The sequence below is a fragment of the Aulonocara stuartgranti genome (genome assembly GCF_965226115.1).
Source record: "Aulonocara stuartgranti genome assembly, chromosome: 18".
Taxonomy (NCBI): Eukaryota; Metazoa; Chordata; class Actinopteri; order Cichliformes; family Cichlidae; genus Aulonocara; species Aulonocara stuartgranti.
The window spans coordinates 16,888,659-16,915,420 of record NC_138954.1 but is presented as its reverse complement, the minus strand read 5'-3'; the positions used below and the strand labels follow the sequence as shown (position 1 = coordinate 16,915,420).

The following is a 26,762-nucleotide window of genomic DNA, read 5'->3' as shown; positions in this document are numbered from 1 at the left end:
ATCACATGAATATAAGGTGATATAATCACCTCAAAAAGCAAACAAAATGCTCACACAGCTAATCAGAAACCGTTAGAAAGGATTTATTAGGCCAGAATAAACTGTCAATTACATAAAGAGCTCAATTAGAGTAAATACACTTACATGTAGGACTCCCATGGGACCAGAAGTGACAGGTACTTCACAACTTAAGAAATGACAGATAGGGATAAATGGCTTTGTTCATATACTATGAAAGAGAGCACCGCCATGCTACCGTCAAGCAATAGCGGACCATACATTGGTAGCATTTATAATAAGAAGGCACCACAATGCTGTTTTGATGTTCAAGTGTTTGACAAGCACACAGCCTGCTAATCCCCAACTTGTAGTTATGCCGAGGAAATTCATTCTACATGAACTCTGCGGTGATGACTGATTAGATTGTGCGCTGCATCTCAAATAATCATCGTCACCGAAGGAAAACTATACTACTCTAATATTAATTAGCGGTTTGAAACCACTATGAAAGCACTTTGTTTTACTGTTTACCACGATTATTTCGTTACCTCATTTCCAGAGGTCTTGACACTGCACAGCACTACAGTAATTCACTGTATTTCACTTTGGAGTTACATATTGTCATCTTTACCAGCACACAGCACTACATTACCCAAGTCTCGAGCGAGCTATTCTAACGCAATAAAATGACCATTTCCAACTCTTTCAGCTCTTTGTAGCAACTCAGTCTCCTGAGGCCACTGGTCTTCAGATTGCAGGGCGTTTATGGTTGTAAGTTGTTGCAGTGTGCAGAAGGAGGGGGGGGGGGGGGGGGGGTCATCAGATAAGAGAAGAATTTCTAGACTAATTAAACCCTTTGAGACAAAGAATCACACTACAGTGATTTACAACTCTCTGTACCAGTTAACCCGACTCATTTCTTTCTGTCATATTACTCAGATAGCATATCTACCTCTATGGGTAAAAAGTCTTTTTTTTTTTTTGTCTTCAATGTTATGAAAAAAGGAGGGGTGTTAGTGTAAATAACCGCAGTTAGATCAGATTTAAATACTGCAGTATACTCATAATATAAGCTTTTAAGAGCAGACAAAGCTCCCAGCCACTGACCATCTACTCTGTTCAGTGAATAAGCCCCTGATTTTACCCCCAGATACTACGCATCTTCATATGTAATGCTTGCATTATATCATGCTTCCTTATTGTTTTCTTCAGCATAATTTTGTGCCCATTACAACACATAAAAATGAAGCAAAACACAAACTGTCAGCATTATCGTGGCCTTGGGTAACTGATTAAAGAGCGAACATTTAATCTAATCAGTGCAATGAAACAAAACAACAGGAGAAGCTCCAAAGTTGTGAATAGCAAAGTCTACCAGGCATAATTCCTTTTGCTGGCTGTTGCAGAGGGGTATGCTAAGATAGAAAGTATTATTTTCCTAAATGGAAGGTGTCAGATGGTCACGGAAATGTGATCGGCTGTTCAAGATCACTGCTTCCCATCTGCAATTTGTGACGTGTGAAAGATTCAGCCCAAATGTGCTCACCAAGCGTAAATCCTCAGCACTTTCTCTTATCGTGGAAAAGCAAGATAACCAGCTGTTTACAGATCAGAGAACATATCATATTAATATCATGGAGAGGGTGATATCATCTTGTTTGTAAAATATTTTGTTAACTAAGTGTGGTGTGGTATGGCAACCTATAAAGTGAAAGTTGTAATTTGTGTTTTAGCAAAAGTGCTGCAGTTTAAAGCCCCCTTTTTAATGATAAAAAATATATTAAAAGGAGGAAAGCTGAAAATGCTGCGGGGAGCCTCTTCAGAAACACTTTGGTGAGACAAAATTAATGCAAACTGCATGTTACAGTAAATACTCATTACAAGGCTCTTAGAAGTTACATTTAAAGATCCCCCCTTAGTTCCAGTTAACTGTATGTATGAACACAAGCAGGGCTCTCTTTATGCCTCCCTCTCCAATCTTGGAAGAGTTTACAGTTGTGTGGAATTATTTTGCACCATTTTTGGATTTGGAAACCAAACCGTATACTATACTATAGAGAGATTAGTTCTAAAAAAAAATGTAGCATTGGCATTAAAGGAACAGGCTGCTTAATCAGAGGTAGTTGTTATAATTGTACAAATTGAAGAAAGGGTCATCAAAAGTGCAATATTTGTACTAGCAGGTTCAGTTTATTTCGATTAATTGTAAAATCTCAACCCATCCAGTTTTCTGTTTCCTGTTTTTTTTAGCACTTTTTTTGGATATCAGGACTGATTAGCACATGCTTGTCATTTCAGATCAAAGTTAGTCAGAGATGATTCATAAAACGTCCACTGTGTAATAAATTGGAAGCACTTATATTTGCCATTCAGGGAGTATTGGGAGGCCTGCTGTTTTAAACCCCTAGATCCCCACACATGGCGTAGCCACCACAGACACGGCTCAGAGAGTCAGTCGGCAGCCGGGAGGTGAGCAGAAAGGAACAGGCGGTGTCCCCTCCAGAGTGAGCACAGGAGAGAGTGTGTGTGTGTGTGTGTGTGTGTGTGTGTGTGTGTGTGTGTGTGTGTGTGTGTGTGTGTATGTGTGCACAATATGTGTGTGTGTTGTGGCATTCTCAAATGACAAAAGGATACCAGTTGTGCAGTTCAGGTGGGACGACACACGGAGGTGGTATGGAGACTCACCTGAGGGAGAGTCTGGGCTGCTGGGACCGGGGCTGTAATGGAGACCCAAAGTTGTGTATAGGGGCCGCAGGAGGCCACTGTGCCGTGGAGAAGGTTTGGGGGCTGGAGGAGAGGGGGCTGCTGTTGTGCAGTCTCCCCAGCGTGATGCATCTACCTTCAGGGTGGCAGCAGGCGTGGAGTGGGGTGCGATGGAGCGAACACGGGCTCAGTGGCGCGGTCACCTAGGGACGCTGAAGCTGCTGTAGCAGGACTGATAGTTATTCCTTGGGAGAATTGCAAGATGAGCCCCATTGTATTAGCAACCCCTCTTCTACTAGAATTGTATCAATGTTCTCAAACCTTTGAAGAATGAAGTCAGGGTGCAAAATATCTGACACTTAACGTTTTTTGCCGTTCACCAAAAGAAACTTAATTCTTGGACAAACAAAACAAAAAAAAAAGTAGGACGGAGTAAACAGTTTCTCTCACAATCGGAGCCGTTTCATTGTGTATCAGAATGACTGCTGTCAGAGTTAAACTTCAGTAAATTCCTTTGGCAATGAGAAGCTGGTAAATTATTCCATACTGATTTGAAATTCTCACACATTAAGCTTTTTAATTTCCAAGCAGTACTTTTGTGTTGCAACAGTTTGAGTCGTATCTTTTAGAAATTCTCTGTGTCTAATATGGTCAGCACTCCCAATTATTCACTCCACTGACAAGTGAAACAAATGGGACCAACCAGTGCATTCTGTATTATCTACACCCCTTGGATTCCCTGACAATAATTAATACAATGGCAAGCTGCTGTTACCAGCCTTGACGACATGAGCTCAACAACATAAGCTCTCCCTTTCCAAGAGCTCTTGAAAAGAAATTACATCCAGCGGTGAGGTCATATATATATATCGTGGACACAAGCAGCCGGGAGGTTATGTCATGTTACTGTCTGGGACCCTAGATCAGATGGTACTGTTAATATCAGCAGGTCATTATTCACATCATTACACCATGAATGAAAGGTGCGTGGAATATGTCAGGAATATATGAATGTAGCCCTGAACATAGAGATATACACAGCCTTTAATAGCAAAGACTGTCCCATATGTCAGCGAAGTTCATTAACATGCTACATGATCTTACTGAGGCAGCAGTGCTGACCATCTCACTGGTATGGTCACACACCATTATGTAGGGTTACTTCATTTGCTCATAATGCGGATAAACATGGGAGGAAAAAGCACCTTAATATATACACAGCATACAGTGAATCTAAGTAGTGTTAGGCAAACTGGTTCCATGATTTAAATAAAACTAAATAAAAGCAGATACAGTTTTGTTTTGTGTAATAGCCAACTGACCAATGTGTCCTTTTAAAGAGGTGTCACACAATCATACTAACCCCTCTTATTTTAGCCTACGAGGATATTAACAGGTTTTTTAATTATAGAGGAGCACTTTGCCTCAACATCCATTAAAGGAATGCCGTGCTAATTTTAAATCCTCGCAGCAGGCATTTGCATCAACAGAAGAAAAGTGGATGAGTTTCTCTTTAACAGCTGTAATTTGTGTTTTCCAATCACCATGCTGATTTCTGCTCATTATACTCCGGTTTCACACCGGTAAGTGAGCAAAGTTTGGATTGATTGACTCTAATTAACTAAAAAATGTTCCAAGCCATGGATTTATTATCATGCTAGCTAGCCACAAATGTCAGAGACTTTCACAAATTATTATCCTCTTAAGATAAATATCTTTGAAATCAAATGAGTGTGGAAACGCGAGGAACATGTATTGTTATACTGATGAATTTGTTTGTCATGTTTTTCTGCTGAGCTCCACATTAAAGACTCACCTGGGCAATCACACTGTTCCAGTGTATTGTTAAGCGGTACTGTATGACTGAATGACAGATGCTGTAGTTACCTAAACTTTAAAGGAACACACACTCAAGTCAGATGAATAAAAATCAGACGATTATATAGTAATATAAAAGAAAATCTTCCCAGATTACAGTGTTATCAGCACTGACCAAATAGGGTGTACCAGGGTGCACTTCATGTTATACTACCGAAAACCTATTTCCTCTCGTGTGCTCCAAAACTTGGCAGCATCTCCCTCATTGATATTTTAGACACAGTAGCACCTTTCTCAACTCACATTCTTTCCTCGACTCCATCGGCTCCATGGCTCAACTCTCCACTTTCTCATGAACAAAGAGAGGACGGTTTGAGAGGACGCCTCAGTTTTCCTGGTTTTAAAAAGATCTCAGAGCAGAATTTTGGTTAGCTTAAGAAGACAGAACATTGCTCTGATTCACTCGGCTTCACTCCAGTGATCAGAAGTGATTACTGAAGTGAATCCAAATGAAACGGGCCCATCGTCTGCACGGTGGCGCCAGGCAGAAATTGAGAATCATGCTGCCTGTAAATCAGATTTTCTCAACATGCCTCTTGCAAAATATGCCTTGATACAAAAGTACAAAAAAATATTCCAAACCAGCTTTGAGGTATCAGAGTATGCAACAGCACAGTGAGGCATGTGCTGTATGTTTTATCCTCATCATACTGAAACAAGCATGTAATGCCCCTCAGCTGTCAAGTACACCCCCCCATTAGTATTTCCACAGTCCATCCTCTTTAGAGTAGCAGCATTAAGGTGTGTGCACTTTGAGGCACGCCCGCAGATAGATGTGATGACATCTAGTTGTGGCTCACTTTCATTTATTTAAGGGATTGATTAGATGCAAGGAGAGCAGATAAATGTGCTGGAGAGGCACCTTCATTTGAGAAATTGCCATATAGTCAGTACAGAATATGAGACGGACTGAACATTTTTCTCCTCAAGATGCTTTTAGGGAGCTAGTGGCGTCGTGGCTTTGCGAGCAGTCGACCAAGTTAGTGTCATGCTGAATGTTTGTTCTATAGTATACAGTTGGCCCAAAAACCTATGTAAAGAAACTTTACCAAATATCTGAAAAAATCTTCTTTTTTCCCCACATGAGAGATAATGTGTCAGTTTGATTTAAATATATATATTTTTACTTGTTTTATTTTGTTTTTTTCAAGCCGTCTTAGTTTGAGATGTTATGCTTAGTGTTATAACATGATACTGAGACATGTTTCAGTCAGTTATTTGCTAAGGTTGTTGTGTCCATACTGCCCCCTTCTGTCTCCTCTAGTATGGAAGGCATCTGTTGTTATCAACAAAACAACAGCATCTCTATCAACTCAGAAGGAAAGGGTAACATATTTTCCAAGGAGTAGTCTAACAGCATTAACCTTGACGCTACTAAAATTCTAATGAGCATAAGCATAATTTGTACAATTTAGATTAATATATAAACATTGTTTGTTTTTTAACTTCTTTTCATTCTTGTGGAAATGATAAATATCTAGGGATTTCGCACTTTAGCATTTATACAGAGCAGACTTTGTGTTGTTTACCACTAGTATGACATTGTTTAAACATGATGAAAGAAAAATCAATTTTCTACAAGTACTAAATGTGATTCAGTTAAGATTCCAAATTGAAAACAGTGTTTCCCCAGGGTTCTTTAGAAAGCCAGTGGATAGTGCACACACAACATCCTTTTGTGCACACTATTTACCCCTGGATTGCTCCAGGCTAATGTCTCAATAATTTTCACTCCTTTCTCAGGTCCTTCCCACAAAGGACTTAACTAATGATCCATGGACAAAATGAAGCATTTAAATTTATTCATTAATCATTCATCTCCAGCTCATTGAAAATGCTAAACTTCCACAAAATTAAGATTGAATATTGAAAAGTGATTGAGGGAGACAGCTTTCAGTGAGTGAAGAGAGCAGAAGAGTGTGGGCTGCAATAACAAAAAATAGATTCTTTGGAGAGACGACGGGCTTCGCATGGGCATGGTCAAGGTGGCCAAGGTGTACTAAGTGCTAGTTAAGGTCATGGGGTTTCACTAGTTGTAATTAGATCTTGGGATCTGGAGAAGCGTAGAATTTCTGTCAACACTGCCTGTAATTATTCTCTTTTCCAATTAATGGTGACATAGATTAATTATCTGATGAGGCAAAGCCAATTGCAATCATTCACCCAGCTAAAATTAGATCAGTCCTGACAGCAGCATGAAAGTCACCTGTTTCATTGTTATGGATTTGCTGCAAGTAAAGAGGGGGGAATAGTGAAGCGTGCTAGGGTAAGTAAGTTGTCTGGTACAGGTGAATGTCCAATTACACTGCTATTTGAACTGAAGGCATCTACTCATTGGATCCAGCGGCATCTGGATTGGCTTGTTTGTTCACCCCGTAGCATCATCAGCAGTAGTAGAGTCATCTGTCAAGGATTGTAGGAAGGCTGAGATAAGTTCGCTTTCCTCTGACATCTCCTCCTGTTGAAATAAGGCACAAACAGAATAAATGAAAACAGGCTAATTAGGAAAATGCTGCTTTTGTAGAAAGGCACCAATAAAGCATCTTCGTTTCATGTGTCTCCTGCGCACACAGTTGACGTGTCTGCAGCTGCGAGAGTAAAGTTACCGTCTTGTTCTTATTTTTCGTCAGGAAGGAGAACAAGAGGCTCCTGGTGAACCGCGTCCAGGTTCAGTGCTCTTCTGTTTTAAAAACCTCAGCATCCAGTTTTTCTATTAAACTGCCTGGCACTGTCAACCAGCTTGGGAATCTGAACCAGCCTAGCCATGCAGAAATTCTCTGACTAACAATTATATCAGAAACAGGATCTTGGATTACTGTCCCCTGGGACTGGGGCAGTGGGCGTCTGCTCCAATCATTACTGGCCATTCAACAAGGCTCTGCACTGCTCTCCGCTGTTAGCCATTGTCAATTATGCCATCCCCAGTGTAAACTCGCAGAACACAAAGCTGAACTGCCAGTTCTGGCAGGAGTGTAACAGGATGACAGCCCGCCACCCCACCCTCCCTACTCCTACAACACCCCCCTCCCCCACCCACTCCTACACACCCACCCTAGGGTTCCTTGGCCTCCCTTCCCTCAAGCTACTTTTGAACAAACTGCCATTTGGCTTCTTATTCCAGCACTATAACTGTGAAAGCGTTAACCTGACCTCTCTTATGTTCTGCTCGTGGGGTTAAGTGGACATGATGGATTAGCACAGGCCTCATCAGGATTCAGCCTGGTTTCACTGCAGTTACAACCAATGTCAGTTTTATTGATTCCTTTATTTCTATTAAACTGCCAGTTGATATTGATAAACTTTGACCCTGTCAGAAATACTAATTGTGTTATAGGAATTGTGAAGGTTTTAATATTTGGATAGGTGAAGTGATTATGCCTGCTCGTAATCTCATAAGGCATTTAAAGTTGAGCTCAAAAGGGCTTTATTTTGTTTTTTTGTTCCATGTGTACTTTTTGGAGGATAGAGCCTGATCTGGACTCTTCATCAGGAGCCTGTTTAAAGTGAGTGCTGCCTGCTCTGATGGACCCTGTGCTGAGCTGTGACGGGTGACGGTGTGGTGCGCTTGAATACACCAGCTCTTTTGTCCTTCACACTCTGCAGCTCTCTGATAGCTCCTCCCCCTGTGCCCCATTCCTCCCTGCCTTGAGCTGTGATCTGCTGGGGCCTTTTGAGGCTGGGCCGCTGAGACATGGCTGCTTCCAGTAATGTCTGGACCAGAACCCATCGAAAAGAAGAAAAAAAATATATGCCAAGCAGTCAGAGGAGGAGAAACTGAGAAGGAAACCACCTGATAGCACTTTACTAGGTATCCTCCTGGAAAGCCTCCAATCAAAATCAGAGCGTATTTTGCCTGCAGCGTATCTGCTAAATTTGTTGTTGGATCAAATTAAGTGACAAAAACAAAATAAGAATTTTACACAAAAACAACAGCTTGCAACTGCCAAATATGGCTGTCGAGGGATTTAGGATATCCTACTGCCTAAGTAAAAAGGAAGTGAAAAAGTGGAAGTAGTTCATACTATGGTTGCATGCCACCTGGCTCTGCAGTAATACTGGACAGGACATTTCATAAAGATTCATCACTGTCCCTCTGTCCGCTTTGACCTCATCGCACATCACAGCACAGATTAGACACCGATTATCCTCTAATTGAAGATCCTTACTTTTCAACCTTGCAGAATATGCTCCAACTCTTCGGCGAGACAGACAGAAGGTTATACTATTCACAAAAAAGCTGTAAGGCATGGACATCTTCCATGTGTTGTAATGAACTCTGAATTAGATGCAAAGTGTAAAAAAAGAAAAAGAAAGAAAAAACAAAAACGGGCTCGAATCTTAATGCAATGTGACAACACATGTATACAGACAAAAAAGAGAGGCAGAGCTAGCCTTAGACACAGGGTCACCCAGAAGGCACCGTAGCACACGCACATCATCCATCACATCAGTCTGTGATCTGATAAGTAAATGTACAGACTGCATTGTAAGAGTGGTGTCTTAAACTCCGCCATAGCAGTGACGCACAAAGCCTTGGTGGATGTTTGCCTGGCTGCTCTTGCTTGTCAAAGAAGACACAAGGCAACTGACTAGCCGGATGAGGCTCAAACAATGCCAAGCATAACATGGAGTTACTGTAGTATGCAAAAGAATATGCTGCCATCCGGTAGAATACCTAGACCGGGATGAAAGTTGAATAAAAGGATTTGCCATTTAAATGAATGGTGACAGTCGGTGCAGTTTTCCAGCCTGTTTTACATGTATATGTACAAATACCTGGGCTGTTTTTATTTTCCAGTCGGTCTCTTGAGAAAGAGCCTGGCACTGGTCCAGTTCAGCCTGGCTGTAGAGGCTGCGTTGTTTGAAGTATTTCACCAAAGCTTTGTGCATCCTCTTCTGCAACAAAGAGAGCTAGGGGGAGAGAAGGCAGAGAAAAGGAATTGGTAAGGCAGGAGAGGAAATTAATGGCAGTGTTCAAGAAGAATGATGGAGGGGAATAGAGAAAGCAGTCAATAGCCCATTCTGCAGTACACGGGCCTGACAGGAATTTCACAGTCTCTTGGTTTCTCTGCCCACTCGTGTGCACTCATCAGAATCCAGTCACATCTGGCTGCCAGGATGGGGGGTTAATTTTCTCTAAATGCTTCAGCAGTTTTGTTCTAGCCGAGGCAAACTCTGTGACTGCAAAGCTGATGAGTAAAATATTTCTACTTCACCCAGTTTAACTTTATACCAATCCCCTCAAGACATATTTTACACATACACACAGAGTCATGAACCCCCCACTGAAACCAGAAATTATTCCTAGTCTCTTGGAAAGACATGCTGCTTGCTTTATTATTTGAACACAGTTTCAAGCAAAGAGGTTTAAATTCTGATAGATGCCATTGCTTTTCTTCCCCCTCCATCTCTCTACTCTTCCTACAAAGCTTATCATTGCTTGGCAATGTGTTCCCCAGTGCATTGAAAACTAAAGCGAATTAGCTCAGTCATCAGCTCCTGAAGAAAAGACAATAACAAGAATGCTCTTTATGGTGTACCCTGTTAAAACCCAGGAGCTGAAAGCCTCTACATAAACAACGCTGTGCTTACTTGTACAGTAGATTCAAAAGGATATTGATAACAGAGATGCTGGGACATGCTATAAGATGTTAATTAATCATGTATCTTTTAATATACAACTGCAAATTAGGAATACTTGAATGTCTTTACACTTTTTCATGAGCATTCTGATGTAAATACATTTGACATGACGAAATTTCTGTCTTTAAAAGAAAAACTACCAACTCTAATATTAGATTAATTAAATGAGTCTTCATTAGTCAGTTAATAAATATAATTCACTTTTCATACCACATATGTGCTTTATTTTGTGTTGTGAGACTGACTGTAATAGTTAAAATCTAGAATATTTTTGCATCTGTACTGGTGTTAAAGCAATATGATTATTTAGCTCAGAAAGTTACACGTTTATATGCCTAATAATTTCTCCAATTTAGGCTTTAACCTGTCTTGATTGACAATGGCAATAAATTTAATGAATACAGACTCTTTTATTATTGTTATATTATTAATTCAATAATAAAAAAAGAAAGAATCAACATTACGCTAAAAGAACGGTGATCATTTAGTTAAGGAAAACAAATTCAATCCATAATTCATTACAAACAAAGGCCAGGTCTAACTCTTAGGACAAAGTGCTCATCTAGGTAATGGCCCTGTAGTATTAAACGACTATAAATTATTAGGTATATATATATATATATATATATATATATATATATATATATATATATATATATATATATATATATATATATATATATATATATATATGTAAAATAAAATGGAATAGTAACTTATATTCCACTGCTGACTACTATTAAAGGCAGGTAGTTGTTACCAATTCACTCTATATACAGAAATAAGATTAACACTAAGTGCTTTGTCCAATGAAATATAGTAAAAAGCAGCTTATGAGCTTAATAATGATTATAAACCTGCATTTTACCATGTGACTGCGGAGGGGGGAAAGTGAAAAATTACAATATTTTGCACTTTAACTTTCTTTGTTTTAGCTGTTTTTACATGTATGGCTTTGGATGGACAATGTCGTGGGGAATAACTTCATATTAGCGGTAATCTTTTATATTTGTCCGCATATCTCAGCATATTAAGACATGTTCTGCTATGTAGCAGCTGTCCTGAACACCAAGTGAAGATTGTTTTAGGTTTGCCACTTGAACTACTTCAAGTGATGCCTGCTGTCAGCATTATACTGCTAGATCCCAAAATGTTTGGATAGTGGCACAATTTTCACTATTTTGCCCAAATACACCACCGCAGTAGACTAAAAATGACTCAATAAAACACAGACTCTAAGCTTTACTTCAAGGTTCAAGTTCTACCTTAAAGGCTGAGAAATGTCCTTATATATATATATATATATATATATATATATATATATATATATATATATATATATATATATATATATATATATATATATATATATATATATATATATATATATATATATATATATATATATATATATATATAGTCCCATATTTTAAGGGCTAATTGCAATTTAACAAATCAACATAAATACATTTTGGTTTCAATAATTGTTAATAACATTTATCTCCTTTGGTATGAATTAACTGCCTGAACTCTGACTTTTTTCTTTTCTTTCTTTTTTTTTTTTTTTTGCCAGGCTTCAAATTTTTACTTTGTTTTCAGGGAGTAACATGCAGCTCCACAAAGTAGAGGTCAAGTGAGTTACCTTCAGAAGCTGCTGGGCTGCTTTCTTAGTATACTTTGGATCACTGTCTGTCTCTACTGTGAAGCACTGTAAAGCCAGCTCTGCAGTACTTGGCTAAATCTGAGGGGGATTTAGCTCTGTCCACTTTAGAATGAATCCAGATACTTTTAGTTTCAGTGACGTCATCAGCAAACACTGGTGACCCAGTGCTACTGGAAATCGTGCATGCACATATGTCACACTGCCTCCAGTGTGTTTTACAGGTGATATTTTATGACTGGATCACAAACTATCCCAAGCGTTCCATTACAATATTCTGGTACAGGTTAATCTTGGTTTCATCTGTCCAGTGAATGTTGCTGCAGAACTGCTCTGGCTTTTATTTATTTATTTTGGCTAAGTATAATATAGCCTTTTGTATTCTTGAGGCTGATTAATAGCTTTCACCTTGTGGTGAACAGTCTTTATTTGCCCTTGCCCTTCTCTTTATGGTAGACTTGGAAAACTATATAACTACCTCCTGATGAATGTTCTTCTGTTGTTTTTCTTCGTTCGTTTTTTCCTAAACGGTATTTTCTTTTCCTCAGAATTTACCAAACCAGTTTATCTGGCCAATCTCAGTGTTCTCAGTAACACTGTGATCAATTTATTTTGCAACCTAAGAGTGGGCTGTTTTACTTGTACTCAGAGACAAAGAGACCTTTGACTACCTATTGTTGCTTCACAGGCTACCCAAAACCTTTATCTGCTTAATTTGTGAAGAAATAACCAAAGAATATTGCACATCTATTCAATTACTTTAAAAGTACTGAAAGGTGAAACTTTGTATATAAATTCCTCCATGACAGTTAAAGTAGTATTTATGCTTAGGGTTAGGGTTTGAAAATGATGAAAACCGTGTCACTGCCCACAGTTTCCATACCTAACTATATTTCAGTGATACCTTAGAGATGAGTTTCATTGTGCCCATCAATTAAATTTAATAAAAGAGATTATGGACTCTGAAAAACACAAATGACTGGCATCTCACTCACTTGCACTAATGTACTGATCTCTCAAATGATCCTGACAATGTTAAATGCATTTACCTTGTTGCCTCCAGTTATAAACGAATCAATTAAGAGCACTCACATTGTGTAACATATGTACTAACTGGGACACAATATGCAAGCATTATACAGATAATTGGAAATTTAAAACAGGAAGGAAATGCATTTGAATGTGTCTGTATAAATCAGATTAAATGATTAAATGTGTTAGGCCGACATCTACATTTCAGAAACATTGCTGATTATGAGCTTGTTATACCAAAATAATAACAAAGAAAAACAACTAAATTTAGCCATAAAACACTAGCCGAGAGGCTGCTGTTGTACAAGTGTGGAGTTGAAACAAACAAAAATGGTGAAGGCTGAATCCGGAGTAAAAGAAAATCAGGCTTTGATCATGAGCGTGGAAAATCCTGTCCACAGGATTTTATTTTTGCATGCATTTTTCACTTGATAACATTCATGCAGTTAGATGAGGAATTGCTCAAGTAAAGGTATTAGTCATTTTTGGAACAAATAATATGTATTTTTCATTGCAGGAACAGTGTGGCTTCTCCCTGGTGTTATGCTTGTCATGTGTAATTCTATTCTAGTTAAATAGTGTCAAAATCTATAAAGATTAAACAGTAAAATGCTGCTGAGTTGTCTCCCTCAACTAGTCAGACCTCCAGTGCTATTTTAGCACTGTCTGATCCTGACCCGTGTTTGCTGCTGATCCTTCACCAATTACTGCGGTGAGCAGGGCAAATTTGTAACACGACGATGATAAGATTTTTCACCTCTGGCCACCTTACAAAACTATAATCAGGGAAATGTTGAAGTTATAGTATTTACATGTACCATCAACCTCTTGCTTTACTCCCCTTGCTGGAAAAACTATCATTACATTATGTCACATCCATCATCCTCCTCCACTCGAGTTATCTCATTATTAGACTGCTGCAGTAACCTCCTTACTGGTTGCCAAACTAAAACCTTAAAATGACTGCCTATATGCAAAGAAGTGGTGTCTGGTGCAAAGTAGAATACCACCAAATAAAACATGAAGGAACATAAGGCAAAGGTCTTAGGTCATGAAACAACAATAACAGAAGAAGGAGGGGAACAGATAGCAAGGTTATATAAAATGTACCTGTGTGGAGTAATGAAAAGATTTATGTGCGCTGTTTTTCTCACTCAGTGCAGACACAGACTCCTGTTTGGCCTCCATGAGAATCTTCCTAAGGTCTTCATACCGGCTTGCCAGCTGTTTGTTTTCCTTTAGCGCAATTTTAAGTGCTTCCTGAAAGAGCATGAGCAAATAAGTTTAGGATCAAATATTAAGTGTTTACAGTAACTATGTAAAATCACCCAAAATTAGCATACAGTATACTGCAGACCAGTATTATAACTACTGTAACATACCTGCACTACATCGTCAACATTTTGCCATCTAAAACATTGATTCAGATTAAGTGTGTCAGTATTGGATACTTGCCCAATACTAGTTTCTTTGTTTGTTTGTTTTCTTAAGTCTGCATACCTTACTCCAGTGGGAGTCAGGAATTATTTTGATGTAACAACTTAACCACAGATTATAGTGAAACTAACCAATAAAACTTTAGCAGTTACATAGTGGGTGATACTTATACTGACTCATAAGGGTGGTATCAACACCGACACCAATATGGTGTTTCACCTCCAACTGTTGACAGTAATTTACAAAAATGCAAAGTATCGGTAGGGCTAGTTCATCAGATTACTTGTAGGAGAACTGGCAGCATCATTACATATACAAAATAGATACTGAATAATTACACTGATTCTTGTTTAAGAGACTCTCACAGCTCTACAGAAAAAAAGATTATATATAAATATAGTGAAGCAAGATATAATATAGAGCACTTTGAGTGCTGTACAGTAAGCCCCTGCTGACCATTTAGAAGCTGCACCACTGACCTGCTTCGTGTGTGTGTGTATATAGTACGATAGGCAGTTTGTAATTGTGTTGTTAAATAAGGCGACATAAACAGTGGCCATACAGCGCCGTACGCTTTTCTGGGAAATCAAGCAAATAAATCACAGTGAGGATGCGTCTCTCTGCATGTCCCTTTTTCATTTGAACAATGTTTCCTGAGTACTGGATAAGGGTGTGAATATCTCAACTCTACCTGCAGACATAATGAAGTGTGTCTCTGCAGTAAAACAGAACAGCACTAAAGTGATGAGTTTAACCCAGCAGAAAGAGGGGCTGTAAACATGACAAATGCCTGCTATTGATTTCAGGTTTAATTACTCCATGCAGCACTGACAAAGCCCATCTGATGCTGTTGTGAAGTGTAAATGGAACAAATTACACTTCATTGCCCATAAGAAACTGATAGCGTCGGCAGTTTGCATTGTTTACTTTATCCTCGACAGACGACAAGCCCTGATCAAATCAAAAAAATAGGTGCCTTCCATGTGTGTGCAGTATGCTTTGAATAGAGATCACCACAGATTTCTAACCAGTTAACCTATTTCAGCTTGATGTACCCTGCGTGTGCAACAACCACATACTGAAAAACAACCACATATGCTTCCAGCAGCTTTTAGTTATACTAACCTGCATCGGTTTCTGAAGAACAGGGGGGAGATGGGGTCACATATTTTTAAATAAAATCTCATTTATAAAGGTTTCTATCATTCTGCTTCATGCACTGTGATTTCTGAATGCACACGCGCCCCGTGATGTTTTGCCACTGTACACATTATGCATGTTTCATATTGGTCCCAATGATTAGTGACCAATTTCCTTAGAACCTCAGTCTTGTCTCTGATCTTTTTATTTAGTGAGAAGTATTGTTGTTATATCATCTTATTTTGTCAAGTGAAAAAGACTAAACCCTTTTTTGCATGACTAACTTTTATCTGGCTAATGGGAGTTGTGTCTATGAGGAAGACTTCTAATTCTTAAATTGTCTCACGCCAACAACTTCTTTAAAGTTGCTGCACTTGGATGCATGGCGGCTTAAGCTCCATTGCCTTTTCTTGTTTTGAACTAATGCATTCTTGATCACCGTTTAATGAAACTATATACCACATGGCGATTTCACATTAGATAAGCCATGTGAAACCCCCATCAGCAAAGAGGCTCTGGCTGGGGCTGATAATCCTGCAGATGAAAACCTTACAATAAATAGGGGTTTCTCTTACAAAGGAGTGTTCAAATGCTTGCCATTTTGTGCACAGCAGAGTCACATTTTATTTTCAGACATAAATATAGCAAGGTCCAGATTATATGCTTATTTGATGTAGTGAACTGCGGGCTTACATTCAAACTGCTCTTGAAAATGTTGGCCTACAGGTAACAAAAAAAGAACACCGCATCTCACCACGACATGCATCATCAAATTCGTCCAGACAAAAGACTATAACAACAGTGAGTTGTCATTTGCGGAAAAAGCACTTAAACGAGATTGACCGTGGCTTGTAATTTTAATTGCACACAGCTCTTTTCTCTGTATCTTAAGGGAAGTATTGTGACAAGCAATGTGCTGACACTAATCCATAAACAAATAAGCAATGAGATGTTTTCTACAGCTTGTCTCTGATTTCACAGTATTTGACACAAAAGTCATGTATTAACAGAGAGTTATTGAGAAAAACATTTTTCTTTTTTCTTTTTTTTTTTTTACCTTGGTGTCTTCCATTTGCTTTTTTCTTGCTGTAACATGAGCGGTGTGTGTCTGCATGGATCGCTGTGTTCGTTGTTGGCAGTTATTAATATCAAACTGCAAGGTGCTCATAATGAGAGCAGCTGATTTGTTTCTGAACTCCAGCACATCAAAAACACTCCTGGAAGGAGAAATCAAACACATCAAATCACATAAAGCTAAATAATTGCAATAATTATGTTTTTTTTTTTTAAAGGTGGCACAATTTTTGAGCATTTAAGTCAAAGTACTAAGGAGGTTGTATATTAGCCTTTTTTCTTCCTTTCCTCACTCTAAGCTATTACACCTAGCACAACTTACTGAAGTTCTGCTATGACTTCTGGGATGTTTTCAGCTATTTTTTCCATTTTATCTGAAGCATCCCGGTATTCCTCACTTTTATTCATAAGGTTACTGATCCTTCCCACAGTGTCATCATATTTCTGTATAGCAGCGCTGTGTAAATCCTGTAAACAAAGAGGTGCATGAATTTACAAAAGTCTAAACCCTATTTTGTTGAAAGAAAGAGATTGTTTTGATACATAGCCATGACTAGCTTTGGCCTCAATGAGCTTTACAGAGTAAACCTGACTTAGCAACCTGCATCATGCACCTTTGTCCTTCTTACCTGAGAAGCTTTCAGATGATCGCATTGGAGGTCTTTCTCATTCTTAAGGTTGATTAATGTCTTCCTGTGTTCACATGAAATCCTTTCCAAATTGTCTATCATTTTTTTAATTTCCTATTTTAAAAAAAGAATAGTTACAAATGTACCTGCTTAAACTTTTGAAATGTTCCTCAACTATTATAAAGTTATTCTGCTACCTCCATTTTTGTCTCCAGGGCTTTTGTCACTGAGGATGCATCTTCAAATTCTTTCTGAAGTTGCTGATTCGTCAGCATTGATTTCCTTTGCTGTTGTTTAAGTTGCTCATCGAGATCTGCACACTGAGTCTGATGGAATAGAAACATGAAAGCCAGAATGTCATCACACTGACCTCAACAGGTGTAAACAACACCAGGAAATGGGAATGCACAAAGTCGATCAAACTGACTAAACTTTACTTCTGAAACACCTCATAAATATACCTTAAGTTGTTCCAGGGTAGTCCTCTGACCTGTCAGGTCTTTCCTCAGGTTTTCAATCTCTGTCTGTAGAGCACAGAAAGAGCATACAAAGAGGATGTGGTCTCACATTTTACACTGTAACCCATGAGCATTATACATATGTTGCCACTGACCCTGGCCCTCTCTTTCTCTGCGAAGGTTAGCTGCTCTTGTTCTTCGAGCTCAGCCTGAATGACACTGTGCCGGGATACAACTTGGGTCACTTCTTCCTCGGCCCTTTCCCACTTCTCGTCATTGTCACTGATTTTCTGGAGCATCTGTTTCCTCTCCTCACACATCTGCTTCACTGCTTTCTCGCTAACAAAAATCACCCAGTGAAGTAACGTCATACACACACAAGGACTACTGTACACAGTAATGATATTTATGAAAAGGTGATGCATGTTCTGGCTTTTCCATGGTACCTCTCCAAAATTTTTGTCTTGTAGTTTTCCACACTCTGTTCATACTGCATGTTTTCTTTACGGAGAGCTGCAAAAGTTTTGCGTTTTGATTCAAGTTGTTCTTCTATGCGGGAGACTTCTGCTTCCCCATTCAGTTTCTGTGGATAACATGGAAAGACGAACTTCATGGACCAGTGTTAACGCAAACTTATTTTATACTCATGGTTTTAAGTGAAATGTTCTTGATATTTGTTTCAATTGCAGAGAAAAAAAGGAGCACACTACTCATTTTTAATGGCAGAGTACAAAGCGACAAAGATTCTGGAAGAGTTTGTCTGAATGTGTTAAAGGAAACTGCTTTTCCTGCTTTTCTACTGGGAATATATAAGACGTATCACTCTGTAACAGTCATTGCTCATTGACTCTGAAGGATAATTACATTTATGGAAAAACATGCACATAACTTCTATAGGAATGGCTATAAAGGAGCTGGTGGCTTTTTTTAGGTTTGGTGATATTAGCTTATACTGTAAAAAGGAAAATCATGCACCTTCCTTACTGGTAGAGCCTCAAAAGCTTGGGGAACTCAGAATTTTAACCGATTTCAAACTTCTTAGACTATAAACTTTGCACTGTCCATTTTCTTCCACTTTCACTGATTTCAGTTTTTAGATTCATTTTTTATGCTAGGGTTTGGGGACAACGCAGATAATTCTGTGGCTAACACTGCATACAGTCTTACCAAGTGAGCCATTGTGACAAACATAGGTAGCAATAGGGCCTCTTAAATGATGAGGAGATCTACAGAGTATTCGTGACTTTGTAACATTTTTGTGGTTCTACTTACAGTTTTCGCAATATCTTCTTGCAGGGAAATTAGTTTTTCTTGTAACTTCTTATTCGTATGTATTTCACCCTCAATTTGAACATTTAACTGTGCAATCTATAAAAAAGGTTCAACAAACAACAGGGGGAAAAACATTAATATCATTACTCCTAAGTGCTAATAATTAGTATAAATATGGACTGTGTGACTTACTGTGTCGGTTTCAGTTTTCTCTAGCTCCATCATCTCAGGGATACACTGAGTTATAAGTGCACACTTCTCTTCTGCAAGAGCAATGGTCTTTTCAGCATCCTTTATTTCATCATGTAGACCATCATCCATCATCTTCAACTGATTTAAACTTTCCCTGGAAAAAAATAAAACACTATTTTGTCTAGGAATATGCCCTCATTCAAAGAAATCAGTTATATATGATTCTATATATGTGTATAAGTATTATATAATTATTTTAGTGTATCAGGACATCAATATTATTTTCCCATGAAAAGAATTTATGTATGTACAAAACAAAGATGAAGATCTTTTAGCCTCAAATCGAAGATATTTTTTAAATATTTATATATTATTTATAGTCATTTAAATATTTAGCTGGAAAGTTTGGTATCATCAGCAAATAGCCCTGGGAGAAAACATTTAGGACCAAACAGAACCCTGGGGTATCCCATAAAGTATTCTCAACTTCTCAGACAGACGCCCATAATAAACATTAAAAAAATAATAATAAAATCATAGAAAGATAATTACATTCTATGAAAAAGGTTAAAACTACAAGAATAAAAGTGACTTTGAAATGAAGACTTAATTGAAGATCTATTCTAATGTGTTTCTAGTGTGTTTCAGTGGATACTCACAGTTTTTTTGCCAGAGTATTCTTCAGTGCCAGTAGCTCTTGGTCTGCTGATATCTTCTCTTTTTTAGCAGCCAGCTCCATGTTTTTAAACCTATTCTGGGCTAACAGGAGATCATGCTGTATTTTTGAGCGAACGTCATTAGCCTAAAGAAGAGCGTGAGTCATGGGATTAGTATTTTTCAGAAATATGTTTCATGACGAATTTCACACATTTATATACAATAAAAGAAAACATGAAACTGTTATGAAATCATACTGTGAGTCTTTTACCAACAGGATCCTCTGCTAAAAGCCTGACTGCACGCTTAGAAGGGCGTTTACATATTGAAACTTTTTGTCATCCAATCATTTCCTTTCTGCACAAAGTAAAAGCACATCTGCACATAAGCACTAGGCTTTAAGCACAGATTAGGTTGAATTTGGTCGCACTGTTTAATTCAATCATAAACTATAGAAAGTGGCAAGTGGAAAATGTACAGTGGGGCAAAAAAGTATTTAGTCAGCCACCGATTGTGCAAGTTCCCCCACTTAAAATGATGACAGAGGTCAGTAATTTGCACCAGAGGTACACTTCAACTGTGAGAGACAGAATGTGAAAAAAAAATCCATGAATTCACATGGTAGGATTTGTAAAGAATTTATTCGTAAATCAGGGTGGAAAATAAGTATTTGGTCACCTCAAACAAGGAAAATCTCTGGCTCTCACAGACCTGTAACGTCTTCTGTAAGAAGCTTTTCTGTCCCCCACTCGTTACCTGTATGAATGGCACCTGTTTGAACTCATCATCTGTATAAAAGACACCTGTCCACAGCCTCAAACAGTCAGACTCCAAACGGCGCCATGGCCAAGACCAAAGAGCTTTCGAAGGACACCAGGAAAAGTATTGTAGACCTGCACCAGACTGGGAAGAGTGAATCTACAATACGCAAGCAGCTTGGTGTGAAAAAATCAACTGTGGGAGCAATCATCAGAAAATGGAAGACATACAAGACCACTGATAATCTCCCTCGATCTGGGGCTCCACGCAAGATCTCATCCCGTGGGGTCAAAATGATCATGAGAACGGTGAGCAAAGATCCCAGGACCACACGGGGGGACCTGGTGAATGACCTGCAGAGAGCTGGGACCAAAGTAACAAAGGTCACCATCAGTAACACACTACAACGGCAGGGAATCAAATCCCGCAGTGCCAGACGTGTTCCGCTGCTGAAGCCAGTGCATGTCCAGGCCTGGCTGAAGTTTGCCAGAGAGCACATGGATGATACAGCAGAGGATTGGGAGAATGTCATGTGGTCAGATGAAACCAAAGTAGAACTTTTTGGTATAAACTCAACTCGTCGTGTTTGGAGGAAGAAGAATACTGAGTTGCATCCCAAGAACACCATACCTACTGTGAAGCATGGGGGTGGAAACATCATGCTATGGGGCTGTTTTTCTGCCAAGGGGACAGGACGACTGATCCGTGTTAAGGACAGAATGAATGGGGCCATGTATCGTGAGATTTCGAGCCAAAACCTCCTTCCATCAGTGAGAACTTTGAAGATGAAACGAGGCTGGGTCTTCCAACATGACAATGATTCAAAACACACCGCCTGGGCAACAAAGGAGTGGCTCCGTAAGAAGCATTTGAAAGTCCTGGAGTGGCCTAGCCAGTCTCCAGACCTCAACCCCATAGAAAATCTGTGGCGGGAGTTGAAAGTCCGTGTTGCTCGGCGACAGCCCCAAAACATCACTGCTCTCGAGAAGATCTGCATGGAGGAATGGGCCAAAATACCAGCTACTGTGTGTGCAAACCTGGTAAAGACCTATAGTAAACGTTTGACCCCTGTTATTGCCAACAAAGGTTATGTTACAAAGTATTGAGTTGTATTTTTGTTATTGACCAAATACTTATTTTCCACCCTGATTTACGAATAAATTCTTTACAAATCCTATCATGTGGATTCATGGATTTTTTTTTCCACATTCTGTCTCTCACAGTTGAAGTGTACCTCTGGTGCAAATTACTGACCTCTGTCATCATTTTAAGTGGGGGAACTTGCACAATCGGTGGCTGACTAAATACTTTTTTGCCCCACTGTAAATGAACACGATTCACTCTTTGAGGATCATGAATATCACTAACAAATTAAAATTTCATTTTATATAGAAAGTGGATAAATACATCAACAAGCATGCAACCCAGAGCGTTTCCCTATTTGTGAATCACAAATAGAAATACAGAAGAACTCACAGGCTACTGAAAGTGAGCTACAAAAACTAGAATCATGGTGCAACTTTTTAGATTTTACAGAATATGACAAGTGCTCTTATACTGTAGTAGTCAAAATGAATGAAAAAAACTTTACCCTTCCACACCTGTAAACTACAGTTGCAAACCCAAGTTCCAGTGACTAAACACGATCAATAAAATCACCCAAAATGCAACTCAGTTGTTATTTTTCATTCTGAAGTGTAACATAAAAGCACATTAATCTTGCTTGGATTTTGTACTTTCACATATTTGTGCTGTGTTAACAACACGTTTGTAGAATTCTTGGGAAATAACTCCACGAATCTTAATCTTCTACCAATATTGCATATTGAAAATGTGCAGATGTTTGTTTGAAATTACAAATAAATCCTATTACAGCCTACCTCCGCTTGTTTAGCGTCAATCTCATTTACGAGGTCTTTCTGGAGGTCGATTTTTTCCTTCACAATTGGAACTTGTTTTTTGGCAAAACTGATGTCCTTGTGTAGGCGCTGATTCAACCCCTCGGTGTGTGACAGTTTCTCTCGGGCTTGGTCAAGTTCCTCTCTTTCCACTTTCAGCTGCCACTTTAATTCAGTGATATCTCTAATGCAAGCCTCATGTTCTAAAAGTGTAATAGTCAAAAATTAATTAAAAAGCTTACTCAGTGAGTTTAAGAAGAAAAAAAAAATTGGCTACATCACAAGAAGCAGCAAGCAGTTCGATGAGGATGTGACACCTCATGGTCACTGACCTTTCTGCACAACATAAGCATGCTCTTTTTGCCTCCACAGTGAAATACTGTCCACTTTGCTCTCCAAAAACCTCTTCCTTTTTTTCTCTTTAAGCAGGGCTTCCTCTGCATGCTGCCGATCAGCCTCCAGCCGCTCAATCAGATACACAACCTCGCTGAGGACATCATTTATTTTCTTCAGTAGTGGAGATAATGGACAACTTTCTATGGGATAGGAAACTTATATTTCAACTACACAAACAATACAACAATAAATTTGTAAAGTCAGATTCCCAAAGCTATCTAATCTACACGTTTACCTCTTGCACAAATTGCAAAGCCTTCAACATACAAATCTGTAGACATCACAGAGTCAGAATCTGAGTCTCTGGATTGAAATCTGACAAAACAAGTTAACCTCATGTCACATTTCATACTTCATTTCATTTCATATTTCATTTCATATTAAAAAAATAATGAAATACTTCACCTTAAAGTTTTGCTGTATTTAGCTTGTGATTGATATCTTCCAGACTGCCACAAATTAAAAGGGAAAATGCGTCTTTCAGTTTCTTTTAACACCTATCAGGATATTTGTGTTACAATCTCCCACCTGTTGGACCACTCAATGCCATTATTTTACCTGCTGACACCTGTTTTCCACTGTCATCTTAATCTCTTGGATATGGTAGATAATGCTGTTGACCCATGGTGAAGGACTGTTGAGCAAAGCACAGGTGCGACGTCTACCAGAGCAAACAGCTTGAAGATCTACTTGATCTTGAGACAGATAAAACAGCATACGGTCAGTAAAAGGCCAACCACATCTACAATCCATACACTATATATTAAATATTAAATAGCTACAACACAGTTTATCTCTTTTTCTTTATGAATAGACTCTGTTTATTTGAAGCAAACACTCGCTCAAATGAATGAATTAATTTTGGAAAAGTAATTAATAAAATTTATTTGGCTGTGAAAGCTGTTGTGTGCTTCTTTACTTGCACTTTGATTCTGGTTTTACAGACTGCAAAATACTGGGAGCATCAGTGAGAGAACAGAGAAGTCCTTTCAGTGTCTCAACACAAACCAAAGGGTGCAAATCTTGGTGGTGAAAGGACGCCATCTGGCTGTCACAAAGCGGTGCAGTTTACGAACCTGCACAAGTATTAAAGAAAGTCTTTTGATAAGCTAGTTCAGATGAATAAAGACTAAAGTGATGCTGTTTTTAAAAAATTAGCCTGCACACTGCCTCTTAACATACAGCGTTACTACAAATTCATTCCAAACATACAGTAAATTCACTTGACTACACTATATGTAAAAATGTATCCTGGTGTCTATTACAACAGTACAGTGTAGGCTCGAATGTTTCTGTGACGCTGGGACTTAGTTTTAATCAGTGATTAATTAGCAGTCACAGAAAAAAAACGAGTTACACTTTCTAGGAAACATTCATTCATTTTTGGTATACCGTGCATTGAGTTGTAAACGTTTATATTCTTATTTATATCTTATTTTCTCCTGGCTGAGTTCAGTGCATCAGCAGAAGGCATTAGAAGACCAAAGAGTCAGTAAGATACCAAACTTTAACATTATCAAGTTAGTCTAGGATTATATGAAGAGACAATAGACAACAAGATGCCCTTAATTCAAAGAACTGTGGCACCAGTTCATCCCATTTTTAAAACAATATAACTGAAATAAAACAGTGACTGTGATGTCTGCTGCTTTGGTTTTCTGCACAGCCTTTTCCCTTTACATCTCCACAGAAGTCCAAATTCACTTCCAATTCCAGACTGTCCCAGTTTAGTTCACAATTATTTACTTATTTTTAATCTGAAAAACATTTCAAACAAATCTGCTTAAATAAAAGTGAAAGTTTCTTTTCTTTTTTAAGCCTATTGAATACACTATTCTTTCAGAGTCTGTGAGTATTTGTATTAAATAATCTTGATCTCAGTAAAGGCCAACTGTGTGCAACCTGTGTGTTGCAGTCATCCCATTTACTGCACTTTGAAGTGAAAAGTATTCGTTAGCCTTTTTTGAAAGCACGCTCTCTTTACTTTTAAAACCTAAAGCATTTTCGGGGTACACAAGCACCAATGTAGGCTGAAAGTCATAGCTGGATTGTGGTTCCAGTCCTTTAGATGTGATAAACAGGTGAAGCCCATATGCAACAACAAATGCCCCCAGGGTTTTTCCTATGTATAAAGAGAAAATTGGCTTCAGTCAGGTTGTATGGTGTAGAGAAGACCCAAAAGCATGATGTAAGACCCAGTGAAAAGGCAAACCTTCAATAGTAATCAAAAATAATGATAATGATAATAATAACAATGAGGAGTGAGAGGAAAAACAATAGAACACAGAGAGCGAATAAACATATTACAAAAACAAGGGTCTAATCAAAACAAGAACCAAAATCTCAATAAATACTAAACAAGAATCCAAAGCACAACAAAGCCAAACCCTGACAGTATTAGCCGTCCACCAGAGGAAATATTTTTTTAATTGGGGTTTAATTTAGTCAAGCATAAAATACATTTTTGTTATTAAAAGCCAAAAACAGCAAGAAAATCCAAAGACGTCTATTAAGTAAGGTAACACGGACACTGACCAACCTTACCTATGCTTCACAGGAGAAAGTGTATGCCCTCGAGGGGTTTGCAAACTCGTCTCAGCAACAAAAAGACTGAGACAGTGACATCTGCAACCTTTTCCACGTGACTGAGACCAGTTATCTTATCATGATGCTTCCAGAACAGCTTCTGAGTGAAGTAGCTCAGACTAAGTAAAGAGACTGGGGGAAAAAAGGGAAAAACTAAAAAGAAGACCATCTGCTGCTGAACAGCTGAGATGAATAATACACTCTGAAGTTGGGTAGGAAGGTGCTAAGGCAATATGTCAGTGGTGGGCTGAATTAGCTCTAAATCATACTGGCAGGGTGTATTATAGCCATAGAGGAGGCCCATGTGAGCCTCACTTGCAGTGCCATTTTTGCCAATGATGTTAGATAGTGACATTTCTTCAACATCATTAAATATCATTACATTTACTCAGCATTTAAATAGCTCTGAGTGGTGCAGATGCTTAAGCACTGCCTGGAAGACTGCCTAACACATAACAAGCCTCTACATTTAAACAAGGTGTTAGCCCAAAAAAAAAACACATCCACAACGTTATTAATTTAGACTGCTTGTTGTAACAGAGAATGTGTAGAGTTAAAGTGGATTTATTTGCAGGTGCATCGCTTCTCTTCTCACCTTGTTGACTTGGTCGTCCTTCCCTGGATGGGAATCTGAGGGGTTCCACGTCCGGCATTGCTGCAACTTCCCCAAAATGTATTAAAAAGAACACATCGCTGACTCTAAAGCAACTTTTCAGCGCACTGTAAAAGCGGGAGAGACATCAGTTAACCTTCATTGTCTAATCTAAACCTGGATCTTTAGCTCCAAAAAACAAAAAAATATAATTGGTAGCTAAATATTTCTGTTATAATAGATTTAATTCCTGTCGTTGAACTTTGGGTCAAAGTTGCGCTAACTGCAAGTTGATACCTTCACTCATCTCCGGATGCCGCTCTTTTAGCTAACGTTAAGTTAACGTTTAATTAACTGAGCTAATGACAAATTAATGAGCTAGGGGAGGTCGTTGTCATGGCACAAAGTGAAAGCGGAAAAATGAATGGCTATCAACTTACTTGTATTAATACGCTTCTGGCTGGCAGCCATCAGAGAACTGTCTTAAACTGTGATACTGCTCTTCTGAATTAAACACCTCGCAGCTGACCAGCAACAAATACAACTTGACCCTTCTTTAAAGTTTTCTTCGAATGAATCAACTAAAGTTGCTGTCAATCTTCTTCGAAGGTTGCTTAGCAACAAGGGGGCCTGTACGCTCGGGAAGGGCGAGTTACATTCAAGAGCAGCAGCTGTTTAGCTGCATGTGAAATTAGGTACTTTTTTATTTTTTTAAAACACATTATTTTTCTCAAAGGTGGGATTAATTTAAAATTC

The 26,762-nt window shown here is 38.6% G+C and overlaps 2 protein-coding genes across 9 annotated transcripts in view; both read right to left on the bottom strand.

The window, feature by feature from the left end:
• klhl14 (kelch-like family member 14) overlaps window positions 1–2,873 on the bottom strand; it is a 23,905-nt gene extending 21,032 nt beyond the window's left edge. The window contains exon 1 of one of the 2 annotated variants that reach the window (XM_082512374.1): window positions 2,686–2,873. The gene's annotated coding sequence lies outside the window, so the exon portion shown is untranslated. The remainder of the gene's footprint in view (window positions 1–2,685) is intronic. The other variant, XM_082512372.1, reaches the window with a different exon arrangement.
• On the bottom strand, window positions 2,796–26,762 carry ccdc178 (coiled-coil domain containing 178). Of its 7 annotated transcripts, none has more exons than XR_014272609.1 (21): window positions 26,447–26,762; window positions 26,010–26,134; window positions 23,387–23,523; window positions 23,234–23,277; window positions 23,064–23,143; window positions 22,765–22,968; window positions 22,415–22,635; window positions 19,778–19,920; window positions 19,119–19,272; window positions 18,927–19,022; window positions 18,101–18,237; window positions 17,810–17,993; window positions 17,658–17,720; window positions 17,394–17,522; window positions 17,197–17,310; window positions 16,890–17,035; window positions 16,551–16,710; window positions 14,027–14,176; window positions 9,358–9,492; window positions 4,520–7,039; window positions 2,796–2,924 (listed from the first exon to the last, which is right to left on the bottom strand). XR_014272609.1 is itself a non-coding variant. In XM_082512370.1 (20 exons), the coding sequence occupies exons 2-20, from the start codon at window positions 26,065–26,067 to the stop codon at window positions 6,950–6,952; spliced, it is 2,445 nt and encodes an 814-aa protein (XP_082368496.1). In that variant the 5' UTR covers window positions 26,068–26,134; window positions 26,447–26,762; the 3' UTR covers window positions 2,796–6,949. The 7 variants fall into 7 exon arrangements, 1 of the variants encoding a protein (XP_082368496.1); XR_014272610.1 differs by having other exon boundaries at window positions 2,796–4,595; window positions 4,825–7,039; XR_014272611.1 differs by having other exon boundaries at window positions 2,796–2,948; window positions 4,825–7,039.

Bases quoted from the DNA above. Each gene is read 5' to 3' on its own strand.
- ccdc178 (XM_082512370.1), bottom strand. From the start codon at position 26,067: ATGCCGGACGTGGAACCCCTCAGATTCCCATCCAGGGAAGGACGACCA. The intron at 23,278-23,386 runs GTAAAATAATGG...AATTTGTGGCAG, and splicing joins TGGAAAACAGGTGTCAGCAG to TCTGGAAGATATCAATCACA. The intron at 22,636-22,764 runs GTCAGTGACCAT...TTACACTTTTAG, and splicing joins TGCTTATGTTGTGCAGAAAG to AACATGAGGCTTGCATTAGA.